Raw genomic sequence first — 18,974 nt, 5'->3', positions numbered from 1 at the left:
GCTGCCGGGCCTGGAGTGAAACTGATCTTACCGGGGGTGGTAGGGATTATGCTCATGAAGTGTCTGCCCTATTTAACATATAATGCCCTCTCTATGACTGGCTACACTTTAGACATGAATAACTCTAAGGAAAAAATGAAATAAGTGAGGAACAGAAGAACTCAAAGAAACGACAGTGACAAAAATTCTCGGGCAGCCCAAGGTGCACATTTTCCAGGTAAGATCAGCTTTCCCGCCCCCCCGGTGGTCTGTCTGTGCAGGGGCGCCGTTTGCTTCTCTGTCGAGTCACCGTCAAAAACGAAAGGAGCCACGTGGACGGCCCCCAGATGTCCCTGTGGTGCTCCCGGGAAGCCAGCTGTTGCTGTGACCGTGGTGCATAGCGACCCCCCCAGTCTCAGGGGTTTATGACAAACCTTCCTTCCCTCTCGCCCGCGGGCCTGGGTATTAGCCAAGGTTCACCGGCTGGGACTCGGGGCAGTTCCACGTGTCTCTCACGCTGGGACCAGGATGAAGGCGCAGTGGCCGCCTGGAGCGAGGCCAAGTCACAGCGCACAAGCGTATTTAAAGCCTCTGCTTGCGTCACATCTGCGCACAGGCCAGCGGCCCAAGCAGATCTCAAGGCCACGCCTCGGTGGAGCCGGGGAGCCCGCTCCGTCTGCGGACAAACCATCCAGCACCCCGACGTAGCGCACAGTCACACTTATCTCAAGGGTTATTAAAGTTATTTTGTATTTCCAGCGTGTGCAACCTACTGAGGGCGAAGATTCCCGTATTAATTATTGCTTAGGAAAGTAGAATTTCCCTGATTTGTTTTTCCTACCGAAATTCTTTGCTTCTGGCCAATTTACCATATTAGCGTAAAGGATAATTAGCGTGGCTACGAGGGGAAACTGGGTGGTATGTTGGAACTCTCTGTATTAGCCTCACAATTGGTCTGTAAATCTAAATCTGCTCTTGAATAGAAAGTTTATTTTAGAAAGACTGGAACCTAATTCGAAAAGAGATGTGCACCCCTGTGTTCATGGCAGCGGGACTAGTGATAGGCAAGATACGCCAGGATATGGAAGCAACCCGCATGTCCATCAGCAGATGACTGGGGAAGGAAGATGGAATATTACTCGGCCATAAAAAAGCATAAACTCTTGCCGTTTGGATAACACGGCTGGACCTAGAGGGTGTTATGCCACGTGCTACATGACATGAGTCAAACAGAGGAAGACAGATGCCATGTAATTTTACTTATAGTATGTGGGATTTTAAAAAAAATAATGGAACAGACGAAATAAAATAGAAACAGGCCCATAGGCATAGAGAACAAGCTGACGGGTTGCCAGAGAGAAGGGCGTTGGGGAATGGGAATAAAAAAAAGAAATGAGACAAAAACCAGAAATACCAAAAAAGTTTATTAAAAAAATAATAGAACTAGGGCATCTCTTGAGGATAAAGAAGGAAGTTTAAGCACAGATTTTTGTCACCTTGTTCCACATTTATTAGTTGTGTGACCCTGAGGAAGTCACTTAACTTCCCAGCGTGTCTGCCTCCTCATTTATGAAATACGGTTACCATGGCTTCTCTCTCCAGGGCTGGGGGAAAGGTGTAAAGATCTCATGCCTAAGCCAGGGGACATGTGGCAAACAAGCACAGTGACTGTCATCATTATGTAGTAAGTGATTTATTTCATTACCCACGCCCAAAGTATTCTCAATGGATTCCGCACGATCACTCTTATAATCAAGTAAGAAAATGTAACCAGAAAATGCAAAATGATGAATGATATGGAAATAGATGACCTTCAGACACTACGTCTAGTTCTAAAATGTGGCGCACATGAGGCAAGAGTATGAATTCCTAACACTTAAAGTGTTTACAGTAATCTAGACATAGAAATATGTTGATCTTGATAACCAAAGAGAGTGTGATTATTTGGAGACTTCAGGCAAAAAGATTATGAATGTTCCATGAAAGAAATACAGACCTTCCCATTCATGAGCAAACCCCCTCCATGGCTCCCTGTGGCCCTTAACAGGCTCTACATGACTCTATGACCCGGCCCCTGCTCATTTCTCTGACCTTATCAGCTGTGCTCCCACCCATCACCCTCAGCTCACTGACTGTTAACTTGTTAAAATTCTCAGAGCTTCTTCCTGCCCCAGGACCTTTGCACTTGCCATTCCCTTTGCCTAGAGGGCTCTTTTCCTGGCTTCTCTTTCTGGCATCTACACAGATCTCAATCTCTCTTCAGAGAGACCTTTCCTGACCACCCAGCTAAAGGGGGGTCTCCCTCTCCGGCGCTCTTCCCACACCGCCCTGTAGCTCTTTCACAGCACTGGTTACAACCTAACAGCGTCTGGGTCATTCATTCTCCTGCTAGAATAAGAGTTCCTCGTGGGCAGGGCCCTTGTCCATTCTGGTGCCCCTGTGTCTCCGGCCCTTGGCACCGTGCCTGACACAAACTGGCGAAATCGTCAGCACCTTAGGAACCAAATGGAGGCAGCGATGCCCTTTGAGGGGGTGGGAAATGGAAGGGACTCGAGATGTTGTCCTGGGGGAGGGGGAATTGGGAGTTTATGGGAGGGAGGGCAACGGGAAAGGGCGCAGGGACAGGCCGCTGCTTGGGAACTGTTACTCTAGGGTATTCATAGGGTACTTATATTTTTATTTCCCTGTGGTTGCACTGCTACTCTCTTTTTAAAATAATTTTTTAATTACAGTTGATGTACAATATTATATTAGTTTTAGGTGTATAACCCACCCAGTGACTAGACATTTATATACCTTACAAATTGATCACCCCAATAAATCTATGCCATGCATAGTTATTACAATATTGTTTCTAAAAGGAGTTTAGTGTGTGTGAGAGAGAGAGAGATGAAAGAAGAGAAGCACCCTCACCCAAAAAATAATCGAACTGACACAGACGCTCCGTCGCTCTTGTCACTTACTCTCCGCCTGGTATTCCGGGGTCTGTGCTCTCTCGGAGGCTTCATCCTTCGCAGGAGCTTCTCTCCCAAGTTGCAATCTGAGAGGATCCACTTGGGGGAACAAAGGGACACCAGGGCCATTGCAGTTTAGCATTGCATTTCCCTGTTAGGAGCTGGAAATATAGTTCCCTAATTTCAGAAGAAATGAAAATGACTTTTCTTTGGGCTGTTGGGTAACTCCCCCCCCGCCCCCACACACACCACCACTGCCACCAGCTCAGATCCACACGCCCCCATTAACCACATAAAAACGTGGTTATTGAATGTAAATCTCAAAGCAGAAATTGAAAAGAATGACACTCATGGCAGTTGTACGTTTTTATTTGATTTTTAACCCAAACCGGAATGCACAGTCAAAGCCCAGCCTTCCCTTTCTCATCTCTCTCTTTTCCGGGCAGAGGAGGGATGTGTAGGTATTTCTATGATGAGGGCTTAATGCTCAGAGAGAGACTGTCACAGCCGGGCGTGGCCTCGGGAAACTGCTCTGGAGATCGGGCTGCACACAGCCTGTTCTTTGTGAACCGAAGGCAGCGGGAACATGGGCCCTGGCCGGGTAGCTCAGCGGTTGGAGCGTCGCCCTGATACACCAAGGTTGTGGGTTCGATCCCCGGTCAGGGCGCATATAAGAATCAACCAAAGATGCATCAGTAAGTGGAACAAATTGATGTCTCTCTCTCTCTCATCAATAAAATAAAATAAAGTATGAATGTGGGAACAGAGCTGAAGTGACCGTGGTCAGGTGGCAAGGGAGACCGGAGTTTTCCTTTTTTTTCAATGTTCATTTTTTAAACATTTTTCTGCTGTGGCTGGTGAACCAGCTTCTGTTTGGTCCCTGGTCCTGCCAGGTTGCCGTTGTTTAAAATGTCCCCTCTCGTCTGTCCTCTCAGGGCTGCTCGCCCATCTTTCCTGTTTCCCTCTGTTGACGTGATCCGTGGCGTCGCCGTTTCTGGGAGCTCTTTAGCTCTGGACCGCGGGTGGAAGAAGAGGCGACCGCATGTTTCATTGCAGAGCCATGGCCCAGAAATGGTCAATATTTGCTCCACAAGTGATTGATTACCTCTCAGGCCACGATTAAAGTTTAACTTTCATTGAACAGCTGCTCCATCGGTAGAGATAAAAATAAACACTTGGGGACGTGTGGGACGGTCTTTTCACTGGACTCCCTACTGTCTCTCGGGCTCTCCACTTATCCATTGTCTTCACAGCACTTTGGTCTGAAAATAAAAATCTAGTCATGCCACGTGCCTGTGCCTGTGTAACGCATTCAGTGGCTCCCTAGTGCCCTCGGGGCTCAGCCCACGCTCCTTACCCAAGCTCCAGGTCCTGCAGGGTCTGGCTGTTCCTGGCCATCTCCAGCTCCATCCGTGAGGCTGGGGGGCCATAGCCTTGAGAGGCCAGTCACAGCAGCAGAGCCATGTGGCTTTGTGGGCTAAGGACCATGCTATACGAATCAGAACACACACGTTGGTGCAAGAAGCTGGGGTAGCAAAGGTCCATGCAGGGGAGCTGAAGATGAGGCCAATTCCCTGGCGAGTGCTGGTGAGCCAGAGCCCGCAGGGAAATCTGGAAGCTCGTGCGTGCAGCCAGCGCGGGGGCCTGTGAAAGGGGCTGACGTGGGAGTCTGTAGAAGTTCAAGGCCGCCACCTGCCTGAATTCGCAGCCAAGTGTCCACCTTCCCAGGTGACGGCTGCTGCTTCCCTCGGGGCTCCCTGGGCCCTCACAACTTCACTTTTGGGCAACTCGAACCCACAACCAGGCAGAGGAAGGCGGTCTGGGCAACGTGGTTCCCAGTGTAAGCAAGTTGCCAACAAAATCCAGCAGAGGGGGATGGGGTGAAGAATAGAAAAGACATGGTCCCTGTCCGGGGAGCAGAGGGTCCCAGGAAGGCTTCTGGGCAGTGTTGCTGGGACGTCTGCACTTCCCTCCTCCGTGTCTCCACCAAGTCTTCAGTAAGATTCACACCCTTTTGCCATCTGTTCAAATTGGCTTTGCTTTTTCCCTTCCCCTCCCTGCCTCCCTCCCTCTTTCCCTTCCCTTCTTTCTCATAGATGTTTTGAGTCAGATCTGAAGTTGGCCTAGAAACAGCAAAGGCTGGGGAGGTGTTTCAAACACATGCAGTTTCCATTTTATTAAAAGAGGACATGAATTTCCAACGGTGAGAAATCACAGCGTAGCTTCTCTCTCCCCTTTTGTGTTAACTTTAAATCTCGTTCCAATAAACAGCACCTCCTCGTTGGAAATCAGGCAACACAGAAGCTTAAGGGAGCAAAAACTGCCGGTTATGTCTCCCCCGCTGCCTCCCAGCCCTGCTTACTCCTTGTGTCATCCTCAAAAATGCAGAAGCCCAGGGAGGTTAAGTGCCTCGCCCAAATCACACAGCACTCATTTGGGCCTTAGGAAGGAGCTTCTTAGGAGTGGCCCATCTCTTAAAAGGCCACGCTCTCGAAGCCTGTTCTCTAAAGTGCTGATGGTCCAACCCAGGACGCCTGAGAGGCTCTTCGGCTCAAACAATTTGCATTGGTCCTTGGGGTTGCAATTTCCCATTTTCCTCAAAGTGGGCGCAGTGAGGGTGATGATCAGGCCCGCAGGCTGAGCGGGCTGAGCTTCCTTTCCGGCGGTTGTATCTTGGTGGGAGCAACCACTGGGCAGGGCCTGGCTCTGTTTTAGAGACTCAGTTTTAGAGTTCACTTGGGTGAAGTCAACTTATTAATTTTTCAAATGGACTTTAGAGAGAGAGGAAAGGGGAGGGGAGAGACACTGATTTGTTTTCCACTTATTTATGCATTCGTCGGTTGACTCCTGTGTGTGCCACAACCAGGGATCGAATCCGCAACCTTGGGGTATTGGGATGAAGCTCTAACCCACTGAGCTACCTGGCCAGGGCTCAACTTATGAATTTATCTGGGTGGTAACCAGAAGGCTTGTGGATACGTTACCTGCTCTCAGGGTCTTTGATCGTGGCCCACAGTAATTAGTGCATTTTATAAAGCAGCACAGTGTGCCCCCCCCCCCCCCAAGGCAAGCGTTTCACAAAACAAGACTCAAGCTAACCGCCTGGCTCACCACCTGATGATTTTTATTCCTATTTTACTTCATTAGCTTATAACGCTGCTCAAATCCATCTCAATGTACTTCGTGACTTACTCCTTGGCCTTGAGTGGCAGCCTCATAAATACCCATCTAGGGGATTTCTTCTTATAATCAAGGCATCTCAGAAGGTCACGAAACTAATCATAAGAAAAGTCCCTTGTTGCCTTGAATCAGAGCTGAGAGCATCAGGGCATGTAGAGGCCAAGCTCAGCAAGGCTGCCCTGGGCCTGCCTGGGTACCTCCAGCTCCAGCTCCAGCTCCAGCTCCAGCTCCAGCTCCAGCTCCAGTGTGGGGCTCGCTTCTCTAGTGACTGTAACGCTCACCTCTGCCAGGGAGCGGTCATCGCTCCCATTCGCTGAGTGCTCACCGTGTGCCAAATGATGGGGAGTTAAAAAAATAAAGTAAAATAAAAGCGGTAGGAATGATTAGATCGATGGGAGTGAGGGAAAGCAGCCCTCTGCCAAAGGGCCCGCCTAGAGGCAGGAATAATGGAAACTGAGCTGTTTTAACACCTGCTGGCATCAGTGAGACGTGGAAGAGAAAACAGCTGCCGCTGACCTCACTGTGGTCACAGGGCGTGATCCGGTTTGCACACCCTTGGGAGAAAAGCAGCAAAAGAGTTTTTACCAGGAAGGGCGCTCAGGTTCTAAATACCGCTCAGGACACCAAATCTCCCCAGTGTTACTGTCACAAGCAGCAGACGCCTGGGCCTCATAGGGTCCCACAGAGGGAAAGAGGGAGCAGAGGAGGAGAGGTTTTGACGGCTTGCATTTGAGAGCTCCAGGCAGGATGTGGGCTGCAAATCTCCATCTGCCTCTGATCAAGTTCAAGTGGATAGTAAGTCACACAGTTGCATACCCATGTCGCTTCACTGGTCAATATTAGTGGGTGGAAGAACTCTTGGGCTGGGAAAAGACAGATGCCCCCCTCTCTCCTGGTGCCCAGGATGGGACAGTCAAGACAGCCTGGTGCCCTATAACCAAAAAGGGTTAGGGATTAGAACCTAGGATCAACACGAAATACTTTATTTGTATTTACTTAGATCAAGCAAATAACAACTATGTCAACATATAAAACATTTCCAGCTCTCTCCTCCCTCTCCCAGTCAATCCCTATCAAAGATAATCGATATTCAGACCACGATCAGCATTGATTAGTTTTGCCCGTTTTCACTTGCATAGTAGTGATCTCATATCATATATGTATTTTTTTTGTATCTGGCTTCTGTAACTCAACAGCATGTTTGTATAATTTGTCCGTGTTGCTGCTCGCCACAATGGTTTGTGCTTTTTCATTGCTGTGTAGTATTCCATTGATTTGATCAGTCAACTGATCTCACGCCATTGAAGTGCCGGTCATAGACAACCACACCATTTCGAGATGAGAGAAAACTCCCTATGAAGCTGCTTAAATCCTCTGAGTCATGACCAGCAGATGAAGGCTTTCGGAGCCAAGCACCCCATGATGTCTGGGCCGCCATCCCGCCGCAGTCTTGGGAAACCGCTTTTTCTCTTGCACATTTGTTGGGTTCTAAGTGGGATCAGAAGAGTCCCAATGACTCCCCAGTGGGCTGCTGGTTGTAGCAACATTTCTTGAGCAAGGGTTCAGCTGAAAGAGTTTCCTAATCGTGTGCTGGTGTCCCCAAGGATGGTAACTGGATTGATGGGGCAACAAAGATGGGCGCCCATAGGGAAGAGGTCAGATGCTGGCAAATATAGTCCTAGCACCCAGATTCCACGGTGACCCTGCAGAACCTTTGTCGTCAACCCACCAGCCCAACAAACTACTGTTTGCATGTGTCACCCATTTGCATGGTACACAGTGGCCCCTGGCACTCCCCAGGAAGACGAAAAACAGACATTTCTTTTCAAGGCCTCCAGGGTGGAAACACTTTGGCCTAATGCTGGTCCTCATTCCTGTTTGTTTAGGAAAAATCAAGGCCGGGGTGGACAGGGCCACCATTTGTTTGCTTCCTCTCCTTCCTCTTTAAAGCCGTTTATAAGGAAAGTCCTCCAGAAAAATCCAGCCTGCCCCCCAACACTCCCACCTCCGCACATACCTACTTTGGATTAGGTTAAAGGGAAGGGAAGGTCATTATCCAGAGAGCTGCTAGAGCTCTGGTTCACAAGGCCTAACAGATCATGTCACCTCTCTGTTTAACGCAGCCCATGGCTCCCTATTACTCGCAGGACAAAACCCCAGCTTTTCAGTGTGGGCTCCACGGCCCTGACGTTGGCCCTGTCTCGGGCCTCACCTCACAGCCTGTCTCTTTGTTTTCCATCCATGCTCCTTCTGCTCAGGGCTTCTCCCTAACCCATATCCTCTACCTGGAAGCCAGTTTCCTTCCCCTTTCTGCTCATCCTTCAGTTCTCAGCTCCAGTGTCACCTCCTCCGAGAGGCCTTCCTGGATCCACACCTGATTGGGAGGTCCCGTTATAGGTACTCTCGGACATCTATACTCTTTTGGCACATAGCACAATTTTAATTAAATAATCAATGGACTGCCAAGGAAGTTCCCCCGGCTAGGATGTTCTTCTGTGAAGGTAGAGAGTGTCTACATGGCTCCCACTATCATCCCAGTGCCTGGCACACAGTAGGTCCACAATAAATATTTGCTAAATAAATGATTGATGGGATGAGGGAATCTGTGAATAAATGAATGAACAGACAGCTCCCCTCCATCTCGGCACACCTATTTGTCTCTACATGTGATGTGCTGGTCCACCTACTGCAGCCACCTCCATCCAGGCCTCCTGGATTGCTACCCTAGACTGCTCTAGGGTTCTCCCTCATTCACCTACCCTGTATCTCCAGCCAGCAGAGTCTTACAAAAAGGCACATCTGATGTCATAACTCTTGTCTTTGAAATCTGCCACTGGCTTCCCGCTGCCCCAAAGATAGCTTCAATCCCCCCCTGGACCCTGCATGATCTCACCCTGCCGACCTTTCTAACCTGTGTCTTCCTCCTCTGCTTTCTCTAAGGGCTGCCCATTTGGGCTCAGCTGATCTGACCTGTTTCTACTCTGGAATCCTCCCGCGTGCCCACTGCCCGAACAATTTCAAGGCCTGGGCAACCTGGCAGAAGGCTTCTCACACTTTCACATGCCTGGAAATCACCTGGGCACCTTGTCACAGTGCAGATACTGCTTCTGGAGGTTGGGGGTGGGGCCTAAGATCCCACGGTTTCTGTCGAGGCAGCACTGGGAGCTGGTGAGAAATGCAGGTCCCAGGCCCTGCGTCACACCTCATCTGAATTTGAATCTGCTCATTGGCAATTTCAGCACACACTGTGTCTGGGAGTTCTGGTTTAGAGCACCTCTTAGGGGCATGCGACCACCTTCCTGGTGGCTTCTGGGGGTGTCCTCTTGGTTCAGGGTTACACCAGGCTTGGCCCAGGCGCCATGATTTTGTTGCTGAGTCTGGCCTGTTGGAATCTATACCCATGAGCTCGGAAAGAATGAAACCAGTTTGGGAGCTGTTATCCCCAAGCAGGAGAGACCTGCTCAGGGGACTGGCTGAGACAAGAGATGGGTGCTGAGAGGTGGGGGCTAGATTCACCAAAGACCTGCAGCCACTGGACCACGTGGCATGCCCCCAAATGACTTGCGCTTGTAAGTGTGGCATGGGAGATCTAGAAGATTTTTCTTAGCAGACCGGGGAGGCCTTTCTTGGGTTGGTCTTGATATCATTTCCCGGCTTGCAGACAGAATCTTGGAGGGAAGACCACCAGGTTAAGGGCAATGGCAATGCAGGAAAATTCTGGCTGTTTGTGACTTGTGCCTCCAGAGGTCATCTTCTCACTCCTTGGGAGGGAGACAAGGTGGGCTTCCCAGTCCCATTGGAAAGCCAAGGCCTGCCCACTCTGGTGTCTCAGGATTCGAGGGAGCCCACTTTCCCAATGTCATTGCAGGTCCCCATTCCCTGCCTCTGCTGAGTTCTCCATCTCTAGGTCTTGGAGCTGTTCCTTTATCATGGGCATAGGTCCCAGCGTGGGTTCTGGCTCCTCACCTCCCCCGCAACTCTCCATCAGGGCCCCCACAAATACGAGTCTGGAAGTTGCGAGAGTCACCAGGAAGGCATGACATTTGCGTGCAGATCGGCCAACTTACAATGGCTCAGAAGACAGAAGAACAGGCTTCTTATCCCTGAAGGTTCTCTGAGCCACCCCACCCTCCAGGAGTTTTCACTGCCTGCCCATCCCAGTGGCCTTGGGCCATCTCATTGGTCCCTCTTACTTTCTCGTTCAAATTCTCCTCCAAGTCTTCTTTTAGGCAAAGGGATTTCACTCTCTCCATCCCCAGGCCTGAGGCTCCCAGCCCCACCTTTGCATAGCTCAGCGCATCATGGTTCTTAGCTGCTGCAGAGCTTTCTAGGCCATTAGAGGCAGCAGGGACCAGCGGGGACCTGGTGGTTAGGGCCCACCCTTTACCAGGATGCACCCTCTTTAGTGGGCACTTGTGGTTTTCAATGGCATTTTCTTTTCTCTTTAGATGAGCTTCTGATAGAAGGCAAATGACCTACAATCCTTTATGTCATTCATTCATTCATTCATTCACTAATTCATGCAGTACATATTTATTGAGCAAGGTCGGTATGGTGAGTGCAGATGCTGAAGGGACAGAGGCACATGTGCTTGTTTCTAGAAACCTGCTGATGGATCCATCACTTCACCTGAGACTGTGGTGACAGCGAGAATGATTCATACTCTAGGTACCTACCGCCCAACACAGTAAGAACTGAGACTCACAAGCTGCTATCGAGGGGTGTGAACATGCCTCGCCTTGCAAAGGGATTCACTACGGGATTAAATAAAGCTGGAGAATTCTAGCATTTGAAAGGACCCGGGGGACCAGCTCCTCCACAGCTTCATTAGGTGGCAGTGGAAATGGAGATTTAAAAAGCTTAAGAGACTTGCTTATGGTTACTCAGCAATGCCAGACCCAGCCAGTCTTATCCAGCTGTGCTTCATTCCCAGGGCTGGTCTCTTCCATCATGCCTTGCATCCTGTAGAGATACTCCACTGACAATATAGATAATAATTATACTAACATTTTTTGGGTGCTTTCTATGTCCCAGACGCTGTCCTAAGTGCTTTGGCGTTACCACATTTTTCTCATAGAAATCCCATTAATGCCACTGAGAGAGTGCTGAGGCACAGAGAGACTAAGCAACCTGCCTAAGGTCACACAGTACAGAAGTACTGGCGCTGGGGTTATAATGGAGGCCATCTGGTTTCTGGGCCCACACTCTGAACCACAACTCTCTAGGGCTTCTCTTTCGAGGGGGAGTCCCTGATCAGGAGCCCCTGTAGAGAAATTTGTTTCCACCCACATATTTAAAGGAAGGAGGTTCTGTATCGAATGTAATTTCAATGCTATGTAAACCGAAGCTTGGATTCTTACTGTTAGATGGGCCAGGTACAGAAACCCAGGTACAGAAACCCGGGTACAGAGAGACTTACCCGGCCCAAAAGTCCCCTATGCCTATCAAGGGGCGAAACTGGGAAACAAGAACCTTGCCCCAGGGTAACCTATTCTCCCTCAGCATATGGCCAGTCCTGTGGTTTAGACCCCCTGAGCATTTCCTCCCTCAAGATAACATCTAGGCCTCAGCTGTATTTCAGCTCCAGGCCCAGAAAATCAATGAAACCAGACCAGTGACCCGGTGACCAACTCAGGACCAGATGCATTAATGACCCCCTCACCTGGATGGCTAGTTAGCCTGCTGGCACACCACTGACTTTAACCTTCCACTTCCTTTCAGCAGATCTTTTACAGTATTGAGTTGCTGTGTATAGAGCCTTCCTAAAGTTTGTAAAGCTTTGCCGTTAAAATAGCATAAAAGCAATTCCTATGGTGTGTGTGACACTAACAGGAATGGGATCAAAAGATGCAGGTGAAGTGGGACAGCAGCCCCAAGGTGTTAGAAATACCCGCAGACTTTACAGAGTGAGAGGTTTGGAAACAAACTCATTCAAACCCCAATAGCGTGCGGTCTTCTTGAGAAGCAACTAGATTTAGGGGACTGCTTATCACAAACATCGAGTGTCTTTCAGCAGGGATTGGATTAAATAGTGTGATATTAATCAGTTAAAGCCAAGCATGTTCACTGGCCACAAATCTTCTAATTGGCGTCTTAGAGTTGACTTTTTTTCACGTATGCTGGATGAATTTCCAGAATAACTCTCCTTTCCCCACCCAGCTTTGCCAGTCCAGGGATTTCTCACCGCAAGTAGGAAGTCCCAGTAAAACCCAGAGTCTACAACAGGTAAGACCGCTTAGACCTCTAGTAAGCTTTTTCCTTTCAAGCTGCGATTAAAATGAACCCTGGAGAATACGAACTTGAATGCAGCCATCTCAGCAACACTCCCCTAATCAAGGGGAGTCCTAGAAAAGGGAAAAAGAGAACCTTAAGAGTTGGGAGTTTTATCTATTACCACAAGCAGCCTGAGCCAAAAAGTCATTTAAATCGTTTGGGGGAGGGGGAGGGGGTGAGGAAACTTATTTGCAAGAGAGCATTATTGGCCGGGTACAAATGAGTGGTCATTTATTTCCTCTCTTCGTTGTAAGGGTTGTAATGATTACAGGCCGGTGATGGTGTTTAGCAACGGGATCCAGCAGGTCAGTGATGACAACTTCATCACTGTCATTTGTGCCTTTTGTTTGCAGCCAACACAAAACCGTTCGGCATCAAGAGAGTCCAGGGAAAGACAGAGAAGAGGGGGGTGGAGAAAGTGAGAGAGCAAGAGAGAGAGACAGGGAACCGGGGTTGGCACACTATTAATGTCGAAGAAAGATACCCTTGGGGCATCCAGTCAGCTGACTTCAGTGGTGGAGGGGGGGAATCCGACTTTGGACTCCCTGTTTTTTCTTCTCAAAGAGCAATTGCTTATGTTTATAAAGGCTAATCATGTTTGCCCAATTTGGTTCCTAGAAATGCCCCAGGGAGATGTTATTTTTGGTAAGGGGTCTTCCTGCTTCAAGCGTAATGACTGTGAACAGTTTTAGTATCTGGCATGCTAGGGTAAAATAAAGCAAAATAGACAGAGGAAGTGCAGGAACCTTTGCTGAAGACCTACTGGGTGTCAGGCAAGGTGCATGTTTACATGTTTTCTCTCCTTTGTCTTTTCAACAACCCTGGGGTTAGTGGCCTCATTCCCACTGTAGTATGGAGAACAGTAAAGCCCAGAGATGTAATATGTTGCCCCTAAGGTCACCAAACTAGTCAGAGCAGGGCAGGGATTTAAATTCAGGTGCGTATCTTGTGCCAAACTTACTACACCATGCTGCAAACCCCCAAAGCAAACAAACATCCCCTCCCCAATCAAAACAAAAAAAGAAAAAAACCCCATCACCACCAAAAAAACGCTTAACTGAGTCAAAAAAGGGAAGTTTAAACATACCACTATTTGGAAGACCCTAAAAATGTAGGCAGGAATATGTATTTATTTCATGATCTGATCATAAGAAATACTGATAAAAAGACATATTAAAAAAATTGCGTTAATTAAATCATTAAAAGTGTTAGGCTTTTTGGGGAACTTACCCCTCCTCCTGGGGTGACCCTTGACAAGACATGCTGTGTTCCTGTTTTTAGGCAAAGAAAGTGGGTAGGAGTTGAAAGTTTGACATTTGGCTCATGCAAATGGCAAATCTTGGTCTCAGTCCCGTATTTTTGTGCTCCTTGGTCATTTCGAGTTTCTGCTGCCCAGCCAGACTCCTTTGACTCGTGCTCTTACTTCTTACACCCCTTGTAGTCCTTTTCTGGACAACTTGGCGAATATCGCGCTGTGGATCTTGAGAAATGTCTGGTAAAACCGGCCAATTGTGACGACAGGCGTAGAGGGAACAGACCCAGGGGGGTTGGTACGGTGAGACCCGGAGAGAGACAACAGAAGACGGCAGGGTTCTTGGGATGACCAAAGCAGGCCGCTGCTTCTGTGACATTACATTTAAGGTCCCAAATGTAACCATTTCTGGTGAGCCCCGTTAACCCTGCCAGCAACCGACACAGAACATTTACTCAGATCCTAGTAAAATCTAGGCTTATGGTGCAATGTGATCAATGCCGATGAATGTAAGGCACTTAAAAAAAAATTGGTTAATTCCCAGCTCAGGTCTTCTGGAGGCTTCTGGGTGTCCCTTACCACCGCCCCGTGTGCCACATGGGTTCTGAACGCGTGGACTAGTGTATATACCCCTATGGCAAAGTAAGAAGCAGATGAAACCCCAGGCCCACGTGGGGAGGTGACCAGACACTGAGAGCGAGGATCAGGAAGCTGGAAATCCCCCCTGCCCTGGTGTTTCGGCTTCTAGCTTTCCCACTTCCCTAAATCACCCACGCCGTGGGTCTGCATGCTCGCGGGGTGCTCCCTCGCTGTCTCTTGAACTCACAGCCACAGAGCAGGAACACCAGCTGTCGTTCAGAGACCCCTTTACTCCCCGGACTCGAACCTGTCTCCTGGCTGCGCAGGAGCTGTGACCACCTCGAGCTTAGAAGGCGTCTCCATCAGTGGGACCCCCAAGGGTGGCTGTCACCCCGCTCGGTCCTGCTTGGCACCAAACAAGCAACTTTCTCCAGCTGTTGGGTTTCTTCTCTTTGCTGAGTTTTACAGAGGGGGGCGTTCAGGGTCTGGAGGCGGTTTGGGGGCGCTGTGTCAGGGCGACCCTGCCCGCGCTTCAGCATCGCCAGCGGGGACACGGCGGGGCCGGCCCTGACCTGGAGAAAGGCCGAGGGACCGACGCAGCGGGGGAAGCGCCGCGTCCAGCCAGGGCGCAGGGACCGCCCCGCTGCCCCGCGGGTGGGGGGCGTCGGGTCCCAATGCAAGTCTGATTTGCAGGGGTCCTGGGGGGAAAAGGGGCGTGAGAGCGAGAAGCTGGGGGCGGGCAGCGCGGGGGGGAGGAGGGGAGGAGGAGAGGAAGTCCCTCGCGGCCACCCCGAGCGCAGGGCGGGACGGTGCCTGCGGGGACTCGGTCCGGAGGCGGGGGTGGGAGGGCCTGGCCGGTCAGCCGGAGCGCGGAGGGGCACTGACCGCGGGGGCGCGCTCCCCTCGCGGAAGGGGCGGGGTCGGGGGGCGCGCGCGGGGCCGCGGGCGGGGCGCGCGGGGGCGGGGCGGGGCGACCCCGGCGGGCGGGCGCGAGGCGGAGGCGCGCGCGCCGGGCACCGCGCGGGGCGCGGGGCGGGGGAGGGGGGGCGCGCGCCAGGCGGGAGCGCGCGCGGGGCGGGGGGGCTGCCCCGGGGCGGCCCCCCCCACGTCGGGGCGCAGCGGGCGGCGGCGGCGGGAGCGCGTCCCGTCCGGGTGCCGAGGAGCCGCCGCCGCCGCTCGCCAACATGGCGGACCTGGAGGCCGTGCTGGCCGATGTCAGCTACCTGATGGCGATGGAAAAGAGCAAGGCGACCCCGGCCGCCCGCGCCAGCAAGAGGATCGCCCTGCCCGAGCCCAGGTACCGGCTCCCCGGGCCCGCGCCGCCGTCGCCCGCGGCCGCCAGCGACCCCCTGCGTCCGGGAGGGTCGGGCTCTCGGCTGCTGCCCCCGCTCCCCCCCCAGCCGGCGACTTCGGGGACTTCGGGGACTTCGGGGAGTGGGCGCGGAGGGGCCCCGTCTCCGAAACCGGGCGACGGAGGGCTGTTGGGGGCGCTCGCAGGGAGAGCGCGCAGCAGAGCGCCCCGCGCGCAGCGGGCGCCCCGGCCGGGGGCTGGCGGGACGTGGCTGGGACTTGGCTGGGTCTGCTCCGTACTTGTCGCCCCTTCCGTCCGTCCCATCCCTGTCCATCCTTCTAGCCTCATCCCTCTGTTGCGCCCGGTTCCCTGGCTGCGGTTCCCTCCGGCCCCATCCCTGTCCTCTCGCCTCGCCTCTGCCACCCCTTGTGCCCCATCCCTGCCCTCCCCGTCCTGCGGCCCCTTCTGCCCCAGCCGTCCCTGCCATTCCCTCGTGCCCCGTCCCGGCCGTGCCTTTCCAACTCCACGGTCCCCCGGCTCCCTCTGGGCTCCCGAGCGCGGGGGTGCGCGCGGGGCGCGGGCGCGGTGCCCGGCGTCCCAGGTACTTCAACCGCAGTTTCCCTGCGGTTGCGCCCCTGGAGGTCCGGTGGCCCAGGCAGCTTCCTGCCCTCCTCTGCGCTCCTCTTTGTGTCCCCAGGCAGCAATGAGCGGGTTGTGACCCACTCAGTTTTCTTCTTGATGCCGAGTGTGTCACCTGAGCTGTTTTCCCTCCGCTCGCAGGTCTCCTGGTGGCACTTTGTTAGAAGATTGAAATAGGATTCACTTAAAAATACACAGGGCAGGGGTGATTCCAGATAGGCATCTGTTTAAATGACTCTCGGAGAAGGGCCCCGTGGAGCTGGCAAGGGGCTTGGTGAGGCCAGACCAAGTTGTAATTTTATCTCAAAAATGGTTTATTATTGAAGAGCCAGGAGAAGCCTTCCCTAGTTTTATATCCTTAGCAGGACCCCAGAAAAGATTCATCAGATTAACAGTGAGTTTCTAATAGTGTCTCAAAGCATTAGGATGGCATTCCCCTCCCCCCAGTTTCTTTCCTGATTAACACCATCATGAGTTGCACAGCGGATGTGGCTTCTTGAGGAGAGAATAGCTCTTGGTGGAATTAATGATAAAAAGCGACGTCTTTATGGTGTATTTGGAGCCATGTAGTTTTGTAAAATACTGGAATCTGCACCGAAGCCATTTGCCGTTGGAAAGCATCAGCCCTTGAACCCAACCAAGATTGCTTCAGTGTTACCGGGACATAAGAAAAAAAAAAATCTTTCCTTTGATGCTGAGTGATCACCAGATAATTTTTACAGGTCCATTTATGAGCCCAAGCCCTACCATGGAGCAGATATCAGCCCCTTTGACTTGTTTGTTGTGAAAAGCCAAATTGTGTCAATGAACACATGCTTGGTAATTATTTGGGGCTTCCTGGCCCTCAGCGCATGCATCTTGTTGGTTTTGCAGGGAGTGCTCTTGGCTAAGCAAGGCCAAGCAGTGGAAATCAGGAAAGAGTGCAGACCTTTTGGAGTGCTGTGACATTCACACTCCTTCCCATTCCAGACTGGAAGGTACCTGAAGCCCCCTGGAAAAAAATCAGTGCTGTTTAACATTTCCAGCACGTGGGAAACTCAGTAAAACAAGAACCCCCAAATCAAACGTGAACTTCATTACAAAACCCTGCATTTCTATGAATGTGGTATAAAATGCTTAATTCATTTTTCTCCGGCTTTCCCCCAACTCTTCCTAAAGGGTATGGTGCCCTAAATATAGAGAGTTTCTATATATAAATTTAATAAATCTTAATTCATGCAGTTTTTTTTGAGGGGGGTGTGTGTGAGATATGTAATATTACTAAAATTAGGAACTTCTGTTTTTTTTTCTCTCTCAGCGTTTCGAACTGAATGTGACTTCTGCTTTTTAGAGCCCTTAAGAATGACTTATGTGCTCAGGGTATTTGCTTTCTTGTTTAAGTGCCTTTGTTTTAGGTGGTATTGTTTGGTAAGGCTTTTTTCTTTTAAGGCAGAGTTAGTGACTGCGGGCATATTTCTTCATGACATTTTAGAAATGAGAAATATCAACAGGAGAGTAATTTTAGGAAACAGCTCTTCAGTAATTGATATTCTGTTGCTATTTTTAAAATAAACTCTTGAATGAGGCCACTGGAACCTCCTCCCGGGATCCTCATTTGTTTTGTGTTTATCTCAGTGGCTTTGGCTTCAGTTTCCTAAGGCGACCCTTTACCGAGGGTGGCCACCTGTCCTCGGGCTGTGTTAGGATTCTTGGGGTTATTAGGTGGAAACATCTCGCAATTTATTTCTACCGCTGGATGGCAGGTAGTGGCCCACCTGCTGCATTTTGGGGTGGGGATGGAAGGTTGGGGGATTTCTAGATATCGTAAGAAAGTTCATTTCACGCTAAAATGCCTCAGCACGGTGACTCAAAAGGACTAGTGTGACTTCACTCTTTTGGTAAAGGTTACTGGCTAGATGTTTCCTGCTGAGAGCTTCTCCTTCATTTTGGAGAGGTCCGTGTGCTCACCAGTCCTTGGTGTTCTTGGAAAAGAGGTTTAGATTTGTAGTTTTAGTATCTAAATGAGAAACATAAAACTAGCCACTGGCCTGTCACCGGTGACTTCTTATTTCCAGCTAAGTATTTGAAGTCACTGTAGTCTTCCGTGTGCTTCCTGATTTTTGCCTTTTCCACGACCTTAAATGGGACAGCAGGACTGAACAATACCTCGCTGTTTTTACTGGAACCCTGGGGCTGCATCCCCCCTGCTGTTGGGGGCGAATCTCGGAAAACAGAACATTCTGCCCAGGGGAGACGTTACTTCTCGGAGATTGCAAGAGGCAACCGTTTTGTTACGTCGGCACATTTATTCAATTAACCAACCAATGAGTGTAAATCCTGTAAAAGCTGACTGTTTGTTCAAATGATGTAGCCGTGTGGTTTACCGTAACACTTGTTGGGCTAATGAAGCTGAGAGTGGGATTTGTTCGGAAGGGTAAACTGATCCAAGGCCTCACTGCGCAGGCCCAGTTAAAGGCACCGTCATTCAGATACGCCTGCCAGTTGTTGTCTGAGGCCGTGTTGGAAAAGATATTCTTTTATTTGATAGGGTCTGATTCATAAGCCAGGGCCTCCAGAGGGTCAACATCGAAGGTAAGGCCCGGAGTGATCAGGACGGCTTTTACTGTCGGCTCATTACCTTTTCACCCCTTTCCAAACAGAGTGAAATTCAGTGGACTTGAACTCCCACGTGGTGGCAAGAGGTTGAGGAACACGAAACTGGGCTTTCCCTTGGAAGGTCATTTCTGCTTATGCGGAAAACTTTGGATCATCAGTTGCAAAGCTTGTCCTTTTGAAGCCTTCATACACTACGATGGGAAGGTCTGAAAACAACGTTTTACAGATTCCC

General features: G+C 50.6%; 1 protein-coding gene across 5 annotated transcripts in view; it reads left to right on the top strand.

Moving 5' to 3' along the window:
- The first annotated feature begins 15,291 nt into the window (after positions 1-15,291).
- GRK3 (G protein-coupled receptor kinase 3) overlaps positions 15,292-18,974 on the top strand; it is a 78,547-nt gene continuing 74,864 nt past the window's right edge. For 2 of the 5 annotated variants that reach the window (XM_081123211.1, XM_081123210.1), the window contains exon 1: positions 15,328-15,514. Coding sequence is in view for 2 of the 5 variants with exons in the window: in XM_081123213.1 (XP_080979339.1) it covers positions 15,402-15,514 (113 nt within the window). In the remaining 3 variants the exon portion in view is untranslated. Of the gene's footprint in view, positions 15,515-18,974 lie in introns of all 5 variants that reach the window. The other 3 variants (XM_081123213.1, XM_081123209.1, XM_081123212.1) reach the window with 3 other exon arrangements.

This window comes from Miniopterus schreibersii, assembly GCF_964146895.1.
Source record: "Miniopterus schreibersii genome assembly, chromosome: 20".
In the NCBI taxonomy this organism is placed as follows: Eukaryota; Metazoa; Chordata; class Mammalia; order Chiroptera; family Miniopteridae; genus Miniopterus; species Miniopterus schreibersii.
The sequence above is the reverse complement of the archived record's forward strand: the minus strand, read 5'-3'. Positions and strand labels throughout refer to the sequence as shown.